General features: G+C 35.0%; 2 protein-coding genes across 4 annotated transcripts in view; one reads left to right on the top strand and one right to left on the bottom strand.

The window, feature by feature from the left end:
- LOC136810505 (A-kinase anchor protein 10, mitochondrial-like) overlaps positions 1-21,836 on the bottom strand; it is a 46,604-nt gene that overhangs the window by 14,656 nt on the left and 10,112 nt on the right. The window contains exon 1 of one of the 2 annotated variants that reach the window (XM_067067080.1): positions 56-118. The exons of the other annotated variant lie outside the window; for it this stretch is intronic. The gene's annotated coding sequence lies outside the window, so the exon portion shown is untranslated. Of the gene's footprint in view, positions 1-55; positions 119-21,836 lie in introns of those variants that run through there. 2 annotated transcript variants of the gene reach the window in all.
- LOC136810497 (merlin-like) lies at positions 6,590-17,304 on the top strand. 2 transcript variants are annotated; one of them, XM_067067067.1, is made up of 16 exons: positions 6,590-6,821; positions 8,189-8,230; positions 8,571-8,780; positions 9,012-9,080; positions 9,420-9,505; positions 9,722-9,797; positions 10,330-10,464; positions 11,372-11,446; positions 11,756-11,869; positions 12,815-12,937; positions 13,549-13,680; positions 14,701-14,786; positions 15,126-15,228; positions 15,686-15,876; positions 16,702-16,861; positions 17,136-17,304. In XM_067067067.1, the coding sequence occupies exons 1-16, from the start codon at positions 6,738-6,740 to the stop codon at positions 17,184-17,186; spliced, it is 1,737 nt and encodes a 578-aa protein (XP_066923168.1). In that variant the 5' UTR covers positions 6,590-6,737; the 3' UTR covers positions 17,187-17,304. The 2 variants fall into 2 exon arrangements, with proteins under 2 accessions (XP_066923168.1, XP_066923166.1); XM_067067065.1 differs by having other exon boundaries at positions 6,591-6,821; positions 8,189-8,317.

Genomic DNA, 21,836 nt, shown 5'->3' with positions numbered 1-21,836 from the left:
TTGATGCAAACAGAGGTTGAATTACTAAAGTGAATAAAAAAGAAGGAAAACTTACCCTTCCTTCTTTGCTGTTGTCTGTCTATCCGTCTGTCTATCTGTCTATAATCTGTGCGGTTCAGTATCTGAGTTTTTAAAAACTATGGAGAATCTTACTAGCTGTATAGCTTCGCCTTTAGCTCCTTAATACTCAAAATCTTTTATACGGAGATGAGTATTTTTGTTTATCAGCTGGGTTCAACTTTAACACATTATAAAATAAAGCATAATCATTAGGAGGAATTATAATATCGTAATTGATATGAGCAGCATGAATTATATTTATCGCTCAAAGGTCCCGGAATGATATCATTATTCTATAGCATTTTATTTTACAACCGGATCCGACAGGATAATACTTTGATGGTCACATAACATCCAACATCCAACTATGAATTTGTTTTAAATTCGAAAACCTAAGGTATATTTTTATGAGTTAAGTCTTCTTGATAGCAGAGGTAAGAACCTTATATGTCTCCATTGTATTCTCTATCAAATTTCTGATTTAATAGGGGTCAAGGTCGGGTAAATTACACGCTATAAGTATTTGTGAATCAATTAACAATTGTAAAAGGGGTTACGCACGATACGAAAATCTCGTGTTCGCAAGCGAAAGGTTTTTTACACTTACCGTAGGATTGCTAAACTTCCTTATTCCCAGCGAAACGTTCCGATTGCTAGTGTACAACGGAAAAGGACCAAAACGCCACAAAAGTAGATTTAACACCGATTTTAGCCGGAGACGGCGCTAGAAGCAAAAAGATCCCGGAGACGGGGCAGGCATGTTTTCCCAGGAATGAGAAAGTTAGCCATTTTATGATACAATTTTAAAAAGTTGTACCCAGCCGATTGCGTGATGCGTGATCGGGAAATAATTCGAGGCATGATTTGGGCTAATTCGCGATATTTGCATGGTGAACAAACCTTTTTTGGTAATTTTCATGATCGTCACGAGAGCAAGGAAAATTTCTATTAATGCATTTTAAACATGTACAAACTCTGGTGAACCAAAAGAAAGTTGATATTCTATTTTCAAAACAAACTGCTTTTTTGAAGTTTTTTTAACTCAAATATCTTAAAATTTCAACCTAAAATACTTTTTCTCTTTTCTCGTTTTCTTAAATCAGGGGGTAATGTATATCTACAAAAATTGATCTTGTTCATCAAAAATTGAGAATATTTTACAATAAGAAAACCAATGGAAAATTTATATTTTCAAAATAGATGAAATATTTTGCATATACTTTCATATATAAAATATTGGAAAAAAGGTTTAAAATATATAAAATATTGGAGAAAAGGTAAAATATAAAAAATATTGAAAAAAAGGTAAAAATTATAGCATCCAAAAGTTATATTTTTTGAAATGCATGTCAAAAAGTAAAAAACTTTCAAAACAGGGAAACAATTTCATAATTTCAAACATACACTTTTTTAATATAAGAACAATTTTATAAGAACAACGAGGCTCAAAATCGCCAAAAAATAAGAACAATTTAAGAAAAATGCTGAGCCTGAAACTACTCAATTTCAATCAATTTAGGGGTCAAAGTAATAAAAATTGGGTATGATTCCTAAAGTACCTGACTTACATCCTATTAATAAGAACATGATAGAAGCTCAAAGTGCAAAAAAAAAAAAGAACAGTCGAGGCTCAGAAAAATTTTACTTACACACATGCTGCAAATGCAAAAAATGTCACATAATTGGCAATCATAATTTCCAAAATTTCCAAAAAGAAAAAAAGTCTTCATGCCAGGATATTGCTTGAAAAAATTTTCAATTGAGGCAAAAATAAAAAAATGTAGCGTTTCTGGAAACCAACCGGGTGAAAAATAATAATTTTCTGATCTGGCCACAGACTATGGGTTCGAATCTATACAGTATAGTTCATTATAAAAAAAATCAAGTTGGAGCATTTTAAGCTATAAAAGTAGTTTGGTTAGATATTCCCACTTGTAGATCAAGAATTGTTTGTTAGTTAGTAGTTGATACATTAGTATATTCAGGGCTTACTTCATACTGTTTGTACATAAAAGTTATTGTTAAAGTTCTATTTCAATGATCTTATATATTACTAAAGTCATAAAAAAAATCAAATAAAAAATTTTTTCTGGCCGGCCGCATCAAAGCTTTTTTCCTTCACCCGCATTCCGGAAACACTACATTTTTTTTTATTTTTGATGCCTGACAGCAAAATTTTTCTACATTTTTTAAATCATGTGGAAGAAAATGTCAAGTTAAAGACAAACATTTTCCACATTTTAAACGCACAGGGAAAAAAATGTACAAGTTCACAGCAAAAACTTCCACGTTTTAAAAGCACGTGAAAGAAAATGTCCAAATTCACAGCAAAAATTTCCACGTTTTGAACGCACATGGAAGAAAATATCCAAATTCACAACCAAAAGTTTTCCATGTTTTAAGCGCACGTGGAGGAAAATGTCCAAATTCACAACCAAAGGTTTTCCACGTTTAAAATGTACGTGGAAGAAAATGTCCAAATTCACAGCAAAAGTTTCCACGTTTTAAAAAACACACGTGCAAGAAAATGTCCAAACTCACAACCAAAAGTTAATGTCCAAATTCATAACCAAAAGTTTTCCACGTTTAAAATGCACGTAGAAGAAAATGTCCAAATTCACAGCAAAAATTTCCACGTTTTAAACGCACGTGCAAGAAAATGTCCAAATTCACAACCAAAAGTTTTCCACGTTGCATTTTTAAAACATCAATCATCAATCAGTAAATTTTGCTCTGGGTTTAAATTTTTATATTAAAGCTAACCAGTTCATATCCAACCACAACCATTTCCTTGGGTGCCGCATCTACCATCTGACCATCATTAAAAAGTGAGTTCAAACTTTTTTGATGTCGCAAGTATTTAATTTTTCAAATATAGCATGGTCAGATTTATCCACAAATATTCAGTCAACTGCCTTGTTAGAATTTGTGTAAATATACGGGCAAAATTGAAGTTAGTTTGTTGTGAAAGTTGATAAAATATCGACCGGATAAAATATCCTGTTTTTCAAGAAGAGATTGCATAAATCTCTCATGCCAAACCAAACGAAACATCAAATTCAGGAAGGAATAATAAGAAAACTTCATCATCAACCATTTCTTGTAACAATCACACAAAAATCATGATCCAATTCAACTCATTAAAGCATAAAAACCAAAGAAAAATAGCGAAAGAGCGGTAGCAACCAGTTGTTTATTTTTGCCGCCATCTTTGTTTTGACTGTTAAAAGGCAGTATGGTCCGATCAACAATACGCTTCCGAACCGAGCGACGTTTCCCGATCGAGAAGGATACTTATATTTTCCTGCGACGTTTCTCGAAGAAATGACGTATTCATCGTCGTATGAAAAACATCCTACTGTTTTTCACGCCGGAGCTCGATTTGGAAAAAATCCATTACGTAATGCTTCCAACAGTCAGTCGGGTACAGGCGATAATTCTCCATATTGGGACTTAAGACAGTTGCACACGACGACGAAAGTGTGAATGGAAACGAGGCTGAAAAAGGGTAAAAATCGATTTTATCACTCCGCATATCAGCTTTTTTTTCCCGCGCTTTTGCCAAAAGAATCGCACTCGCTCGCTGCGCTCGCTCGTGCGTAATGACACAGCCTTATGACTGATGGAGGGTGCTGGCTTTGAGGGAAAGCAAGGCACAGAGGGTATCCAAAGCGATGTGAAGGGCTGTGGGGGGCTGTAGAGGCCTCGATTGGTCCCACGGTAGTACCCTTAAAAAGGAGGTCATTTTTTTTTTGTTGTCGAACTTTTTCGAGCGGAGTTTTTTGTCGCATTTGGCCAGGCCCAATTGATTGTTTGGTTCGTGTCCTAGAAAATTTGAAAAATGGGTCTGTCGGTTGGTCGGTAGCTAAAATTGGAACATTTTTTTCTTTTTCCCACCAAAAACCTCAATTTTTGAAATTCCTCTAGCAATCGTGCAATCCTGGAATCCATACGCGAATGTAAAGAAATAGTCTAAAGCCTGGATCCACAAAGGCATGCGCCGCGATCGCAAGATAACTTCTAGTTGGAGATCAAGGTGTTCGCGGCGTGTGCTTAAAGGAATACAGCTGCGAGTCTCTGCTTTTAGGTGGTTAATATTTGTTTTTAAGTACGGGTTACACCGGGACATTTTCTGTGCGCGAAGTGGATGTTGTTTATAGAAAATCAAAGTAGTCAGTTAAAAAAGAACCGCAGAGATAGTAGTTATCATGTGAAAAGGAGGTAATTTTTTTTAGATTTTTCCAACTCAAAATTAAACACTTTTTCTAAAAAATTTAGAGTCGGTCGGAGGACACGAACCAAGCTATCAATTGGGCCTGGCCTTTGTCGAACCTTTCTTGTTGTCAAACTTTATCGAACAGAGTTTTTTGTCGAATTTGTCAAACATTTCTCGTTGTCGAACTTTGTCGAACTTATTATGTTTTGTCGAACTTAATCGAATATATACTCGCAATTTTAGCAACTTTTGTCGTTCGATTAAGTTCGACAAAGTTTTATTAGTTCGGTAATCAAACTGTTCGATTATTTACGTCTGGTTAAGTCCGGTGCGTCGGCAGGGTCCTGTCATAAGATGATTTACGAAAATCGGTTCGGTTGACATCGCCTCTGGCGGATATATAAGGTAGGGGCCATCATTACGCACATTAGAATGTCAAATATTGAGTACCCCTTCCCCCCATTTATGCAAGGGTACGCAAATGACTGTACCCCCTGGTAAGTACATACCGTCAACTGCTCTAACTGGGACGATTGGTCGAAACATATCGATTCTATCGGTGATCGAATACTCACTCAACTCAAATTATGGCATTTTTATCGGCCATTTTCGATTTGTTCGATCGTTTCAATTACTGTTTGATTACTTTGACTAAATAGTGGTCTCAATACCAAATATGAGGCATCAAATTAGTATCTCGTACTCACAATCCTGAAAAATCACAAAAAATTTCTTATTATCTAGGCAGTCTATATTTATTTCTTACCATTTTATTAGGATGTTTATTACGTTTATTGTTTGTTAAACTTTTGTTTTTTGTTTTCCCCTAGGTGTTATCATAGTAGGCCTGATTGGTGTAATTATCATGCAAATTTGGAACAAAGCACCAAATTTGGACCAGACATGCCTAATACCCTGTGGATTGATATTAAAAGGGCAGCCCAGAAAAGTTTTAAGGGTAACCCTTGCCTTATTTCTGGACCCATTTATTGAAAACCTAGGGTATAGCCCAGAGCTAATTTTTTATGGAAATTTCAAACTCATTTTAGGCCAAAACCAATTATAGAATCTGAAAGCCCTTGAAAAACTATAAAGAAGACTTTTAAGCGAGTAAGGCCGATTTCTGTACTGTTCTTTGATAAAGTGGTCGTTTCCCCCTCATTTTGGTCATAAGGAGAGACCAATTTAATTTGTTGTTCTATGGGCCCGACCGACCCTATTTTTGATAAAATCAAAAAATAATAATATTGAATTTCCACTACAATATATTTTACACACTAGTTATTTGTAAGAATCAAATTTGAATAAAGCTGAAAATTAATTCAAGAAATTGAAAAATTTAGAAAATCAATATTCCATACACTAAGATTTTGTTATGATCTACATCGAAGATAAAAAAAAAGTGAATTTTTGATCCAGATATTTTTTGGAAAACATTTTCGGTACTTTACCAACCCTGATAAATGAAAAATTTATTCTTATTTTACCGACCGACCAACCCATATTTTGTTAATGATCTGCCCGTAGAACAACAAATTAAATTGGTCTCGCCTAATACGCTTACAAAATGACACTTCTACATCAAATAACTCCTTTCAGTACAGAAATCAGCCATACTTGCTTTAAAAAGTCTTCTTTATAGATTTTCAAGGGCTTTCAGATTCGATAATTGGTTTTGGCCTAAAACGAGTTTAAAATTTCCATAAAAAATTAAGTTTAAAGAAAGGAAGTTTTTTAGAAAATTTAAGGAAGGTGTACCAGAAAGTACCATTACTAAGAATTAAAGGGCATGGATACCTATTTTGAGGGGGAAAATCAACTTAGTACAGGGCACTTAACGGTGGTGTGTCATTTCTCAATGGTGATATCAAGCTTGTACCCGGTACTAAGGGGTGGTATTTTTAAGGGGTAAATTCAACTTAGTACCAGGGCACCAGGGTACTAAGTGGTGGTGGTCTCAGATAAATTTCAAAAAACAAGAAAGTACAACTTTTCGGCACTGGTCCAGTACCACAACTTGGTACCCCCTGGCTGCAAGCTGAGCTGCATAGTTCATTTGTTTTAAACTTTGCTGCTTTGATTGGTCAGTCATTTGATGGCATGCAAGTTTCCCTCCACTGATGCAAGTTACCCCAGTTCACAGTATTTTAATAGACCCTGCATACATTTTACGAAAATGTTTGCTTCAGCTGTTTTGAAAACCAAAACAAATAAAAGGACCCAATTTTTATGTCCTGTCAATCCAAATTTAATCAGGTATGCAAGATCAAAGAATTAAGGTAGCTTTTATTCATTTTAGGCCTGTTTTTTTTGTTATAAGGTCAGTACTGCGGAATGCTGAACTGAATTCAAAGGATTGTTACAACCTTCATTCGGATAATTATTCAAAATAGATAACAATAGATCAAAACCAATAGACAACAACAAACAGAAGCAAACAAAACACTAATCAGACTTGAAAATGGCAAAGAATACAAATAATCGAAAGCAAATGGCAGTTCACGTTGTTACAAAGCCAGAAGAAGAATTGGAGTTTTATGTTGATGTAAGACACTTTAATTTCATTTTTCTTTTTGGACCTACCCCGGTGGGGTGGAGGTCCTATAAATTAACCTTTGTTCGTTGGTTTGTTGGTTGGTTCGTTCGTTATTAGCTTTCCTCCTGATTGGCTCATTAGTTGTTTCAGGTTTTTTGCACAAAGATGTAAATACAATGTTCTTAGTTAAATTACTCAATTTTTTTTTTGAGATAGATGTTTTTTTTTGCTCAAGAGGGCTTACTTTTGAAGAATGTGTGTGTTTAGACATGAAATTTTGGTTGCTTGGCGTGTTTTTATAGAAAAACTGGCCAAATCCGATATTTATTTATAAGCACATTATCAATTACTTAGGTATTAGCTTTTCTCAAGATTGGCTCTTTGATTTTTTGCACAAAGATGCATAACTATAAACCCTCGGATGTGACAGAAACCGACTTTCAAAAAAAAATTTGGGGCGCAAATTTGGGCCAAAAAACGGCTAAAAAATGTTTTTTTTTGGACTTTGTGAAAAATTGGATCATTAACTTTTTCTGATTTTTTGCATGAAAGTAGGGTTACCATCATAGGTAAAAGATGGCTCAAGTAGATTTTTTCAAAAAAACTTTGTTAGCTCATAAAACGCTTGGCTCATGTTTATCTATAATCTATTATTGATAAGCATACATCAATGTTCTTAGCCAATTCAATCAATTTTTTAATGAGATAGATGTTTTTTTGCTCACAAAATCTTGAATATGAAAGAATATTTCAAGAGCATGAAATTTTGGTTTCTATAAACGTTTTTTTATAAGAAACAAACGACTAATTTTAATAGATCGTCACTATTTGTGTTCTGAATGATTGTTTAATGATCACGCTCACGTAGATACCAATTATATATGTGTTAAATGCATAACCAGGTAGGTCCATAAAAGTATCACTTGTGAAATTTGCTTTATAGTTGAGGGCTAAGCCTGGGGTCCTGTGACATCTTTTTTACGACCTAGCCATTTTTAGTCTATTCCAAAAAACAATATATTACAAGATATTTTTGAGAGGGAAGATGTGGATTAGGCCCGGTAAAACGTTTTATGACCAAAATAGTGACGCTATATGCAAAACTGCAAGAGAAAATAAGGGGTAGAGAAATGGCTGATTTTCAAAAGTCAAAATAAAAGAAGAAGATTGGTTGTATATGTTTTAATACAAAATTAATGAAAAACTTGCCTGTGAGTATATGATATATGGTGAAGATCAGAGATCTGACCTCAAGGAGAGAGAGTGTTGAAAATACTAAATAAAATAAAGATGAAACATAATAAGGCACTAATATTTTTATAATTATATATATAATTACCTCACAAATATGAACCGTTTGTGTCCTTTTCCTTTAGAAAAACATCAAAGGCCAAGAATTGTTTGATTTGGTTTGTAAGGTGATTGGTTTGAGAGAAAATTATTATTTTGGTTTGCATTATGAATGTCCGAATCAACAACCTCTCTGGTTAAGAATGGACAAGAAGGTATAATTCATGATGTGTTAGCTCAAGGATTTTAAACCTTATAACCAACTTCAACAGTCTTGGAATCCCTGAAAATGAAAAAAATTAGAACTCTGTTTGTGAAGTTTCCTAAAAGTCAGTTTTGGAATTTTGTGACACACACAAAAAACTTGAAGTAATGAATTTGACATTCTACATTGCTTTCATCTAAACCAAGAAACTGTGGAAATTTATATGTTCCATAGATAATTTGTTTAACTGTTTCTTTTGATAGGTCAGGAGTGAACTTGGAGAACAAAACATGAGCAATATCAAACTTTATCTTCAAGTGCAATTTTATCCCATTGATGTTGATACTGGTATCATTATGGAACAAACTACTCATCTATTCTTTCTTCACGTCAAATCTGAGATTCTCAGCGAAAGTATATACTGCCCAACTGAGGAATCGATCTTATTAGCATCTTATGCTGTCCAAGCTAAGGTTACTTTCAAAAAGTTGATTTTCTTTGAACTATTTTTGTCATTTGTCCCAAGTTGATTCTTCCATTGCAAAATGTAACATTTTGATAAGGCAAACGCATTAACTTTTTTAACTTCTTCTCCAATTTTTGGAAATTTTTTCTTTGTGCCAGCCAGGCTGATTTTGATTACAATGATCCAATCTCTTTTTTTATCTTATTCCATACAATTCGTTTACTTTTATTGTTTTTAGTATGGTGATTTTGATTCAGACATTCATAAAAAACATTTTCTGGCAAATGACCAACTGCTACCTCAAAGAGTAGGATTGTTTTTTCAATCATAAGATTTGGGATAGTGTTTTTTGCTTTCAACTATGAACTATCCTCAGCTGAGGTTTTGTCAAAGCAAACTGAGTTGAAATGAATTGTAACTTACAAGCTTCAAAGTTTCTCATGTACTTCCACACCTTTCAACATATAGATAGGCCTAAAAGTTATCAAAGTTAAAAGTTGCAGTGGTCATGGTGTAAAAGAAAGACACTGAAACATCAAGAATGCATGAAATGAAATTTTTAGTTTTCACTTCTATTGCATTGAAACTTTTTATTGTTACAGTCTGTTACATAACCCATATAATTATTTCTTTTGTTCTTATTCAGGTGTTAGCGCAATACAAATTAAGCGCTGATGAGTGGGAGGAAAGAATTGTCAAGTGGTATTCACAACATTGTCAAGGTCTTTCAAGGTATCTATCTAATTGCTAAAGTCCTTTATATGTTCGTTGTGATTTCCACAGAAATTGAGCTGGTCTATTCTTCCAGGTGTATTTTGCCATCTAAGACCATATTATTATTATTATTATTAACATGAAAATTTCAAGGTTTGTGTAGCCTGAGACAACTCCAGCACAAAAGCCATTTAAGATGCTTAGTTGAAATTCATTTTTGTCATTTAATAATAGATATCAAGCTGAGATGGAGTACCTCAAAACAGCACAAAATCTCGAGATGTATGGCATTGGATATTTTAGGATCCAGGTTGGTTAAAGTTTTTATTTTTACATTACTGTTCCTGTATCATATCAGACAAAATGTTTCATATCAGGACTGCCTATTTTATATTGTGCTGATAGAAGCAAAATAATGTTTTTCTTTTCCTTCTTTCTGACCAATCTTGCTATAGATCCGTGTCAATTCAATATCAAAAACCTTTTCTCTTTGACTTAGATAAAGCAAGTCCTCACTGCAAAATCTTGTGCTTTTTCTGAAAGAAATTACTTTATTTACATGAAAATAAATATGGAAGTATTTAACGACCTTGAAATTTGCACGATCTGAAATTAACACGAATTTTTCTGCAAGGACACCACGGCTGGTTTTAATTAAGGGGGTTTTTATTTACACGAAATTTTCAATTCGTGTTAAATACTTCCATATTTATTTTCATGTAATAAGGTAGGTGAAAGCCGATTCGCGAAAATTCGCTACGCGAAATTTTTAGATTCTCAATTCGACAAGAAAATTAATCCACTTTTAAGGCAAATATTCTGATTGTTGTTTATATTCATAGAATGAACTTGGAACAGAACTATGGCTCGGTATACACGCTACTGGGATAAATATTTACGAATCGGACAATCAGCTCATTCCTAAAGTCTCCTTTCTATGGACAGAAATAAAGAATATTAGCTTCAAAAATAAACAAGTAAGCAATGTTCAAGTTGCTCTAATAATGAATCCTAATGGTCAAACAATAAATCTTATAAAGTTGGTCCAACAGAAAGTCATATCATTGGAGTCAATATGACCATGAAATGGACTATGGATATGTCACAGTCCTGTGAGCTATTACTTTAATCGTAGAAATTTTAGCGAGACTAATTTAAGCGTTTTAGCGAGTTTTCCCAATTTTCGCTAAAATAAATCTCGCTAAAACAACCCGAATCGACAGGTCGCTAAAATTTATCCGCGCGACATTTCTGGTTATATATTGCCTTGATACATTTTTATCAACAGGAAGGGTTTCAGTGCAAAGAAATGCTAGAAAACGAATTCAGTCAATAATATAATATGAGTATTCGCTAAAATTTATCCACGCGAAATTTTTTGAAATCGTGATTCGCTAAAATAAATCTAAAAAAAAATCAAGATTTTCCTGACTCGCTAATATACGCTAAAATTAGTCTCGCTAAAATTTCCACGATCCTTTGCTCGGAAGAATCAGTCTTGATTTTATATTTTTATGGAATCTTTTATCGGATTTGAAAAGCTTGCATTGGGTTTTTCAAGAAAATATTCGTACCTGGGGAGGAGGTTTGGTGGAGGATATAGTGTCTGGGGGTAATGAAAAATCTACAAAATTTTTCTTGTCCGGGGGTAAACTTGCTCTGTTTGGGGGTAACTTTGCTCTGTTTGAGGGTAATCTTGAATGTCGAGGGGGTAAACTGATGCTTTTCCGGGGGTTAGACCTACCGTCCGGGCGGAGAATTTCCAAAAACGTCATATCCTCCGCCCCTCATGCTTAATTTCTTTCTGGAAAAGCCCACTGTACTTAAAATACTGAGCTCAATGTAATAACCCAAAGACTACTTGTTTCGTTTGTGTTCTTACAGATTTGGATACAACCGATGGATAAGGAAGTACAAGATTTTCATTTCGTCTCGTTAGATGTCGCGATCAATAGAAAGGTTCGCTTCTTTTCCTTTCATACTTGTAGTGATTTCTACTACTTGCCATGAATAACCAAAAATTAATTCGATACTTTAAATTATATGATATAGTCCGCTCACATTTGTTGATTAATTGTAAATCAATTTCTACACGTGAATGACTACTTAAGACTCAAAATTTTTTTGCTACTATTATTAAGATCGGCGATTATTTTTTAACTATGGTTGTAAAAAGTGATTTTGAGTATACACTGATACTGCTTGATACAGTCTTCCTACAAAATATTATTTACCTTGGATAAGAATTTCATTCAATTCTTTTCTCAGATTTTGTTGCTAAGCAGTGGTAACCATGACCTGTACATGCGCAGTAAGAAAGAAGATACAATGGAAATCCAGATAATGAAATCACAAGCGCAAGATGCCAGGGAGCAGAGACATGTATGTTCTGATTTATTAACATCACTTTAGTTTCTCGTCACCTTTCGTCACTACGAAAGACGAATCCTCAAATTCTAAGTGTAATATTTTACTGTTTCGGGAGCTAACGGCTAACGTTAGTTTGTCTTATCGCTTGAGATTCCTAAATACACACTTCTCGAGATAAATCAACAGCATTGCGGGCCTCGTTTCCAAATGGAATTATTTCTTCGAACGACATTAACATAATGTTTTCCCAAAAGAGAGTTTAATAACTGTGCCACGGTCCTTTTTTTAAAGTTTGCTTAAGAAAATCGCTAGTTCAAACTTTAAAGACTTATATCTCCAGATCTAGAAGGAGTTAGAAGCTCGTTGATAGTTCGTTGGATAGCTTAGAGTCTCTTCTTTTTTTTTCGAGAAGAGCGTAACCATTGCAATTGTAAACTAGGGCAAATGCGAAATATTATTGAAATAGTATAAGTTTATCACAATGGGAAACCTTTAAAGGAGTTTTCTGTTTGTAATGGGATTTTCTTAGAGTCTCTTTTCATAATAAGCGACCGTGCCTTGTAACTTATTTGAAAATCGAATTGTCTTTTATAAACCCATTTATAGAGGGGACAGAATCGGGCCCGTGCCTTGTAACTCATTAAAAAATCGAATGCTCTTTAACCCATTTATAGAGGGAACAGAATCAGGACCTTGCCTTGTAACTCATTTGAAAATCGAATACTCTTTTAACTTCTTTATAGAGGGAACAGAATCGGGCCCGTGCCTTGTAACTCATTTGAAAATCGAATTTTCTTTTAAAAACGCATTTATAGAGGGGACAGAGTCGGGCCCGTGCCTAGTAACTCATTTGAAAATCGAATTTTCTTTTAAGAACCCATTTATAGAGAGAACAGAATCGGGCCCGTGGTTAGTAACTCATTTGAAAATCGAATGCTTTTAAAAACCCATTTATAGAGGGAACAGAATCGGTTGTACAAAGAGATTCGACGTCGGATAGAAGAAACACAGGCAAGGATCGATATGGAGAAACGACTGAAAGATTACAGTGGTCTCATTGATGAATACAGGAAACATTTGGTGAGAACTTCTTGACTTTTTCTTTGCTTTCCTTTTTTCCCACTGATCTTTCTTTATTGTACTTTTCCAAAATTTCCAAAAATGAAAAAAATCTAAGTTTCAAACTATTGGACCTGTCCCAAACTACCCCATTCTAAGACTGGCTCTTAAGGTGTCGTGGTATCCTCATGTTATCAAAATTCAAGAGTAGACAGAAAGTCAAACTTCGTGAATCTTTTTATCAGTACAGTTCGCTCTCTCTAATTCGATCTTCAAGAGACCAAAAATTTTATTAAAATTAGAGATAGATTTGAATTACAGAGAGTGATTAAAAAACCATTTCCAGCTGATAGAACCAATATTTTAGTTTAAATTAGAGAAAGATTCGAATAATAGAGATTTGAATTAGAGGGAGTCGACTGTATTCCACTAACCTTAACCTCTATTCATATGATTTGTATCTTCTATTATCAGCTTTCTGACAGTTGCTGATAGCGCTAGATATTCTCTGGCGTCTATCAGTAACGTAAATAAAGCCTGGGATATACGGGGACGAGGTTAAATGAAGTACTATTTGTTGTTGTTGTTTTTTGTCTTCCAAAATGTTAAGTTTTATAAATCTTCTGTTTCAGCAAAAAGCGGAAGAAACGACCGACCTTTTGGCGGAGAAAGCCCTCGTGGCGGAAGAAGAGGCGAAATTACTTTTAAAGAAAGCAGCCGATTTTGAAACGGAAATCAAATCGTTACGACATGTTTGCAATCAAGTATGCTCACCTTAAGTGGATTAAATTTCGCTTGGATTATTAATCTTGCAAATTTTGGCCATTTTCGCGAAAATTAGTCCTCACGAAAAATTTTAAATCCGAAATGGGATTTTCCAGAAAAAACTTTTACCCCCACTGTTGAGGATATTGATTTTTCAAAGTATCGAACCACCGATATCTTACTTTATTAGTAAAGATATCCTCTCTTATAAAGATGCTTAATCCCCTGGATATCGTATTTTTTAATTGAAAAGACACTTAACCCCTTGGATATCCACTCCCTTGTAGATATTCACCCCCCTGGATATCCACTTTTGAACAAAAATATTTAACCCCCTGGATATCCGATATCCTCAACAGAGGGGGGCATGGACTATTTTTGGAAAAGTCCATTTTGGCCAAATCCCCTAGGAAATATAGAAAGAAGTTAGGTGAAAAAAAGAGGTCGATTCGCGAACTTGTGTCCACGTGAAAACTTTGGATTCTCAATCCACGAAAAAAAAGTCCATGCGAAAATTATTTCCCATTAAAAGGTACTTTTTTGTAACGGTTTTTGTCTTTCAGATCCTTGTTTTAAGCAATGCAGATAATATTCAATTAGCTTTTTAATATTAGCAAATAAGACCCCTTCTCAGCCCTTTTAGAAAAAGGTGAAGCAAATTATGCCAAACTTCAGAGATTTTCTATTGATTATCAATTGCGAGATGAGCGTCCCTCTATTTGGAGATGACTAAAGCGTAGACTTTGCCTTAGGAGGTTTCTTTCTTCCTCGCTAAATTAAGAACAGACTGACTGGACATTTAGAGTCGAAATTTTACGTGGATAGCCCAGTAATCTAGGACTTTAAGGTAGTCGTTCGATTGTTTTTAAGGGTTCCACGGCCAGCAGGCTCGGCTATCTATGAACTGAACGGAACGTTGGAAGGGGTTGGGATTCGAACCATGAAATCCTGACTTGAGACACTGACGCCTTTGACAACTTAGCCATCACTCTATCACTCCTGTATTATTTCTTTTTCAGAAAGATGAAGAGAAAACATACTTAGAGTCACACATTCAATCTGCTCAAATCAACATCCAACAAATCCTACACGAATCCAACCGAAGGTACCTTAAGGGAACTAATTTTGGCAGGAACTAATTTTGGCGGATTTAGACGAAATTCGCCAAAATTAGTTCCCGCCAAAATTTAAAAATTTCGCTATTCGCCAAAATAAGTTCCCGCCAAAATTAATTTTTTTTGTTTTTTGCTTAAATGAACCCTGAAATTCATCAAAGTTGCTCAAAATAAGGTAAGGCAACCTTGCGAACCGTAGTCGGATGCTCTACCACTGCGCCACGGTTCGCTTGCGACGAAAGTACACTCCTGACCAGGGAACGGTTAATGGTCAATGGTAAAATAATTTTCAGTATGATTAGGACATTGTATTTTTTTTCGTTTTACAGAGCTCAAGAAACTGTACTATTAAAACAAGAATTAGACAAATCTCGGCACTCTGAAAAGATGGCCACTGAAAAACTGATACAAATATCCAACAACTACCAAAGGGTAAGCATTCTTGGCCTTTTTACATTGAATTTAAGGATCTAATTTTAGCGGGAACTAATTTTAGCGGGAACTAATTTTCGTGGTCAAGAAAAATTTAAAAAAATTGCGTTTCGCGGGAATTTTCTAGGGATATTTCAAATTTTTTGATGAAAAATAGCCAAATATGTAATTTGCGGGTTCTAATTTTCACAGTTTTACCGAGAAAATGCGAAAAAAGCGAAAATTTAGTCCCTTCTTAATTTTGAACAGCATTGTAGAGTATATCATCTCGAAGCTACAATCGAATCCGTAGACATTTTGATCACTTTGTGATTGATTGAATGTTTCTTGACCGCGAAAATTAGATAGACAAGCCGGAAGAAATGATCAAAACCGCTTGGCGACGAGAATTGGTAAGGAAAATTTTTAGCCAAGTTATATATTTCTAACCCAATGTTTCGCTTTTTTAAAATACCAGGCTCCTCCGATCCAATATTCATCATACGCCCAACACCAACAACCGCCCCAACTTCAGAAAGTGCAACAGCAGCCTACACAACACGTGCAAGGTCCTCAACAAGTTTCACAATCACATCTGCATTACGGAGGAGCGCCTAATTATGTGGGCGGTGACGGAGAAGATTTCACAATGTCCGTACAACTTGAGAGGTAGGGATTGGAAATTCTTTTCCCCGTACAGACCGGACGCTATTTTTATGGATTCTATTACGTTAACCCCATCAAATTTTGAAGACAGACAAGGTTTCTACCATTGAGTTTCAAGCCCGAAAGGCTAGAGGCGAGACTCCGGGAAATGAAACCATTTACCTTAAAGGAAGAAATTTTGGCGAGAATTTAATTTGGCGGATGGACAAAAAAGTTTTTTCAGAGGGAATTTAATTTGGCGGATGGACGAAAAAACTAAATTTGGCGGGAATTTAATTTGGCGGTCGCTTAAAAATTTAACCTTAAGATGGCGTCAAAACAGCGAAAAAATAGCAAAAACGTCTTAAAAGAGATCATATTTTCAAAATGTTTAATTTGGCGGGAATTTAATTTGGCGGATGGCGGAAAAAAGAAATTTTGGCGGGAACTTAATTTGGCGGATTTCAGCCAAATCCGCCAAATTCTCTTTCCGCCAAAATTTCTTCTTTTAAGGTATTTCCCATCCAGAACGCCCGCGCGTAGTTTTTACACAAACGCCGGATTGAAACTAAAATCTATCACTAGATTTGAAAAAGTGTAGTCCTCCAAAACAAAGGAACCGCTAGATACAATCTGTCGTCATGATTACGGCGCGTTCTATGCGCGTTTTGGATATGAAATAAGTGATTTCAGCCCTTCGGGCTTGAAACTCAAAGGTTTCTACTGAGGTCTTTCAGAAAAGATGGCAGAATATTTTTACTTCACCTGTCTGTGCTCGGAAATAATAGGGTAGCTCTATATAGTTTTTTATATGAGATATATGTGGTTTGTACTCGTGTTTTATAATAGGGTTGAGTACTTGGAGAAAAGCAGACATCTCGAACGACAACTCACCGAATTGAAAACTGAAATTGAAGGATTAAAAGTAGCTGGCAACCCTGATATTCTGGATCGAATTCATCTCGAAAGTGTTGGAAAAGGAGAGACTAAATTCTCAACTATGCAAAAGGTATTTCGATCTTTTTATTGTAATTTTAATTATTCATTCATTTTGAATCTATCAATTATTACTCCAAGCCAATTCGCGAAATTTTGTCGACGCTAAAATTTTGAATTCTCAAAACGCGAAAAGGCGAAAATTCATCCACTCAAGGTAAAATGCTATCACATACGCAGATTTGTTGGACTCGTCGAATTCCAGGGCTTTTCCTCAACTTTTTCAAAAGAGTATAAATGTTGAGAATTGACCGTTGACTCTAAAAATTTCCCTTTCTTTTTTTCAGCTTCAAGCGGCTTCAACGAACTCTCGTGTTCAAGTTTATCAAAGATTATAAAACAACTCCAGCATTTAGTCTAACCATCTTATTTTTAAAATTTTGATCACCCCTGTCTCGAAAAGACCATAGTCCGTATAAGAAACCACAGTCTGGGTAGACTGAGTCGTTTATAATGCGTGTAATACTAATAATACGGGATTTAGTTTGTATAAACTAAAATTGTTCCCTTCATTACTTTTTGCTTTATTTCTACTATGTATAAATTAGTCGTCTAGGTTGCTAGACTACGGTCTGGGAGCTTTTTGTTTCTTTCTTTTGTTTCCAACTTGAACTTGCGCTGAGAAATTATTTTGTTTTGCTCAGTTTTTGATCATGTGATTAACTTTTGAACCAATCCCAAGAGGAGTATTTGATAAAGTGATCAAAAACTGAGAAAATCGATTTTCATGAGCGTTATTAATAAAGGAAAAAGTTAACAAAAAGTTACAACAATAAGCTTCCAGACCAGGGTTTTTTATACGGACTATGGCAAGACTCGGTGGATGAATCTTTTGACTTCATGAGGCTCTAAGCTTTTAATATGTCTTATATCTAACTGCATAGCCATATATCTTCATTGAATTTAAGTTAATTGAATTTTTAAACCACCAACTTTGTTCTAACTTGAAGATTCTACAAAAAATGATATTCAAAGAGGTTTTTGTAAGATTCTGTCGGGAATGTTAAAACGTGCAAAATAAAAGAGAAGAATGTTTTTGAATTTTAGTCTAAATTGTGTAGGGCTATATACAAAATCGAACTTTCTGTCTTAATAAAATTTTAAACTCTTGTTACTGTATCTAGATAGAAAATCCAAATGTTTAAAATAACACTTTTTGGTATCTTAGCCAAGTGTGTAAGTAAGATTTTGGGTTATTAACAAAACACAGCTAGGGACTGGTTCCTTAGTGTGGTCGTATATTGAAATCAATTATTTGTCATAATTTTACGTTAATTTTCAACAAATTATTTTTCACAATATATTTTTGTATTTTTTTTGTAATCAATTTTGAAATGAAATTCTGAATTTAAAATCTATATTTTTCTTTTGTATACTTTTAATTTTAAGACTCGAAATTTCTAAATTTTTGTATAAATTTGATTTAAGATTTGTGAATATTCCAGTTTTCTGTACATAATTCATCTAGTTTAGATTATTTTTCGACTTTTGTTATACATATTTTTTGTTTCGCATGAAAAACATATATTTATTCACAAATTCAACTGTTAATTATTAGAAATCCGCCAGAGTTAGTTTTCCCACCTTCCGCTAGAGTTAGTTTTCCCACCTTCCGCCATACATAATTGATGTTATGCGCTCCCAAACTTGTTCTATTTTAGGCTTTAGAGCCGTTTTTTTTGCGAGCCTGGTTAATTGCAAGATTGGGCTGTACCTTTAAACTATGACGCGCCTTATGTTGCAAAACTATATCATCTTGGCTTTCAATAAATTAGCTTTCGCTTCGATCAAAATGAAATTCTCGCTCAGTAATGGAATACTTTTTCGCTTAGATAAAAGTCAATTTTCTCGCTTAGATAAACTCACTTCTTTCGCTTAGATAAACTCACTTTTTTCGCTTAGATAAAATAATTTTTTTCGCTTAGATAAAAGTCAATTTTTCTCGCTTAGATAAAATCACTTTTTTCGCTTAGATAAACTCACTTTTTTCGCTTAGATAAAATATTTTTTTTCGCTTAGATAAAAGTCAATTTTCTCGCTTAGATAAACTCACTTTTCTCGCTTAGATAAACTCACTTTTTTCGCTTAGATAAACTCACTTTTTTCGCTTAGATAAAGTCACTTTTTTCGCTTAGATAAACTAATTAAATATTTCCCGTTTTCCAAAAGGGAAATATTTGATAAAAGGGACTAGGCTTTCTTCAGGTTCTGATGTCAAACACCCTCCGTACGCCCTGACTGACGCCCGTTTTAGCGCCTAAAGAAAGTAAATGCGATATCTCTTTTGTTGCTACTTGGTACTTTATAAGATTGAAGGCAATATACCTTTCGATAATTAGTTCTTACAAAGTAAACAAAGTATGGCGAAAAAGATGAGCATATTTCTTTTTATTATAAGCATCTACTTTATAAGAATCAAATCAATAACTCTTGATTGAAGGCAATGTATCTTTCGGTAATTAGTTATTAGAAAGTAAACAAAGGATGGCGAAAAAGATGAGCATATTTATCTTTATTATAAGCATTTTCTTTATAAGAATCAAATCACTAACTCTTGATTGAAGGCAATATATCTTTCGGTAATTAGTTATTACAAAGTAAACAAAGGATGGCAAAAAAGATGAGCATATTTATCGTTATTATAAGCATTTTCTTTATAAGAATCAAATCACTAACTCTTGATTGAAGGCAATATATCTTTCGGTAATTAGTTAGTAGAAAGTAAACAAAGGATGGCGAAAAAGATGAGCATATTTATCGTTATTATAAGCATTTTCTTTATAAGAATCAAATCAATAACTCTTGATTGAAGGCAATATATCTTTCGGTAATTAGTTATTAGAAAGTAAACAAAGGATGGCGAAAAAAATGAGCATATTTATTTTTATTATATACATCTACTTTATAAGAATCAAATCAATAACTCTTGATTTTGAAAGCAATATGCCTTTCGGTAATTAGTTATTAGAAAGTAAACAAAGGATGGCGAAAAAGGAGCATATTTATTTTTATTGTAAGCATCTACTTTATAAGAATCAAATCACTAACTCTTGATTGAAGGCAATATATCTTTCTGTAATAGTTCTTACAAAGTAAACAAAGTATGGCGAAAAAGATGAGCATATTTATTTTTATTATAAGTGTCTACTTTATAAGAATCAAATCAATTTCAGAATTTTCGGCGTTTTCACTGTGATAATATGTGAGCGATAACTTCTCTTTTTGAGATGTGAGCGACCGTCTATCCCATGTCATCTCAAAAGTAAAGTTGAAGCCAAGCTTTCTTCCTCCGACTTATATTTTATCGATAAAACGAATTTAAAATCTACACAGGAAGCTCTGCGGGGTATTCTTAGTGGCAACTACTTGCTAGTATATGCCAATAATGACCTTCATTTTCAAGGAAATATTTTAAGTCGCAATTTTGCGATTGTTGTTTTTTTCGCTTAGATAAAAGTCAATTTTCTTGCTTAGATAAACTCATTTTTTTCGCTTAGATAAAAGTCAACTTTCTCGCTTTGATAAACTCACTTTTCCTACAAACTCGCGTCTATATTTGAAAGCCTTAAAATGACGTCACAGTCACTCAAAGTAGGGCGTGTAGCATAGAATTGGGAAGTAAGCCAAAGTAGCCAGACGGTCTATCGACCGTAGTTCACCAACCACTAGTCTGTTGTGCTTCATATGTATACCACACCTTCCTTAGGTGTGGCCCGACCCAATTTGGGTGTTCCGGACTTTTCGGACCTCTCCGGAACTCCCTGGCAAACCTCCGGAACTCGTGACTTTCTGAAACCCTTGGAGGCTTCTGCAAGGCCCCCAAGGCTTGTTATAATGAACTTGAAAAGTGGAAAAGATGTTCGGGCATAAAGACCGGCGATTTGGGTCGTTTGGGATATTATACCGGCTTTTCCCGGCTCAGGAAATTCCGGAAATGCCATTTTTAAGAGTACCGTAACCATAGCTCGGTCTGTTTGGCCCCCAAAAGTCCTGTAAGCCTTCCTTAACGTTGAAAACGGTCTGAGAACAAAGCAGAAGGGTACCTTCGACCAGTCCAGCCCGGCTGGGCCTTCCGAAGGCCCGTGAAAGTCCGGAACGAATCCGGAAAACCTTTAATACCAACTTTCTAAATCTCTGGTTTTAAGGCACGCTTGAAGCCGGACGGCCTTCTTTAATGTTCTGATGGGCTGGGATGGACGCAGGGCATCAGTCCCGACCCGTACGAACCCCGGTGGCCTGTTCCTGACCCGGAAAGGGCCTTCCAGCGGGTCAAAATGGCGATTTTTGGGCATGCGGAAATCCCTTTATAGCGAGACTTCCAGGATACCCCAGACATCCAAACCGGTCGATATGCAAAGCATGTGTGTCACCCTTTCTGGCTTAGGTCCGGGGGCCGTTTGGGAACCCCCGTTTGCTGTCCTCCCGGAAATCCCCGAAATCGGTCCACGGAGCGAGTTTTGCCGGCTTTTGACGATACTTTGAGGAATTTTGAAGAACCCACACTGATGCAGGCGTGTACCCTCACATCCCTTTTAACCAGTTGGCATCAGTTGGACCCCCTGGAACGCCGGCCGGGATCCCCAGGGGCCGTCCGCGGTGGTACCCAACTCTAGGGGAATAAGGCGGGTCCGTGGAGGAGGTCAAAATTCTTGCAACGTTACAAATCATTTTCATAAACTCATTTTAGGCTCAAACGAAGCGTATAACCAAGTGGAATAAGATCCAGTCTAGGCAGATGTTTTTTTATTTAGAAATTTTGCGTAATTCGCAAAAATCTTCAATTTTGCGATATTTTAACGACGTCATAAAAATTGAAATTCCAATAACTTTTGATAGAATCATCAAAATAATTTCAAATTTTCACCAAAAATACATTTCAAGGCAAATTTTCAAAAGATTTAAAAAGTTTTTTAAAATCTTGATGACATCAGCATTTTTCAAGGATTTTAGTTTTTTGGTCGAAAAGTGATGACGTCATCAAATTTCGA

The sequence above is a fragment of the Clytia hemisphaerica genome, unplaced genomic scaffold (assembly GCF_902728285.1).
Source record: "Clytia hemisphaerica strain Z4C2 unplaced genomic scaffold, Clytia hemisphaerica genome assembly, whole genome shotgun sequence".
NCBI lineage: Eukaryota > Metazoa > Cnidaria > Hydrozoa > Leptothecata > Clytiidae > Clytia > Clytia hemisphaerica.
This window is presented reverse-complemented; position numbering and strand designations above follow the sequence as displayed.

Coding starts and splice junctions, on each gene's coding strand:
- LOC136810497 (XM_067067065.1), top strand. CDS start 6,738: ATGGCAAAGAATACAAATAATCGAAAGCAAATGGCAGTTCACGTTGTT. Junction 6,822..8,188: donor AATTGGAGTTTTATGTTGAT/GTAAGACACTTT, acceptor CTTTTCCTTTAG/AAAAACATCAAAGGCCAAGA. Junction 15,877..16,701: donor ATGTCCGTACAACTTGAGAG/GTAGGGATTGGA, acceptor GTTTTATAATAG/GGTTGAGTACTTGGAGAAAA.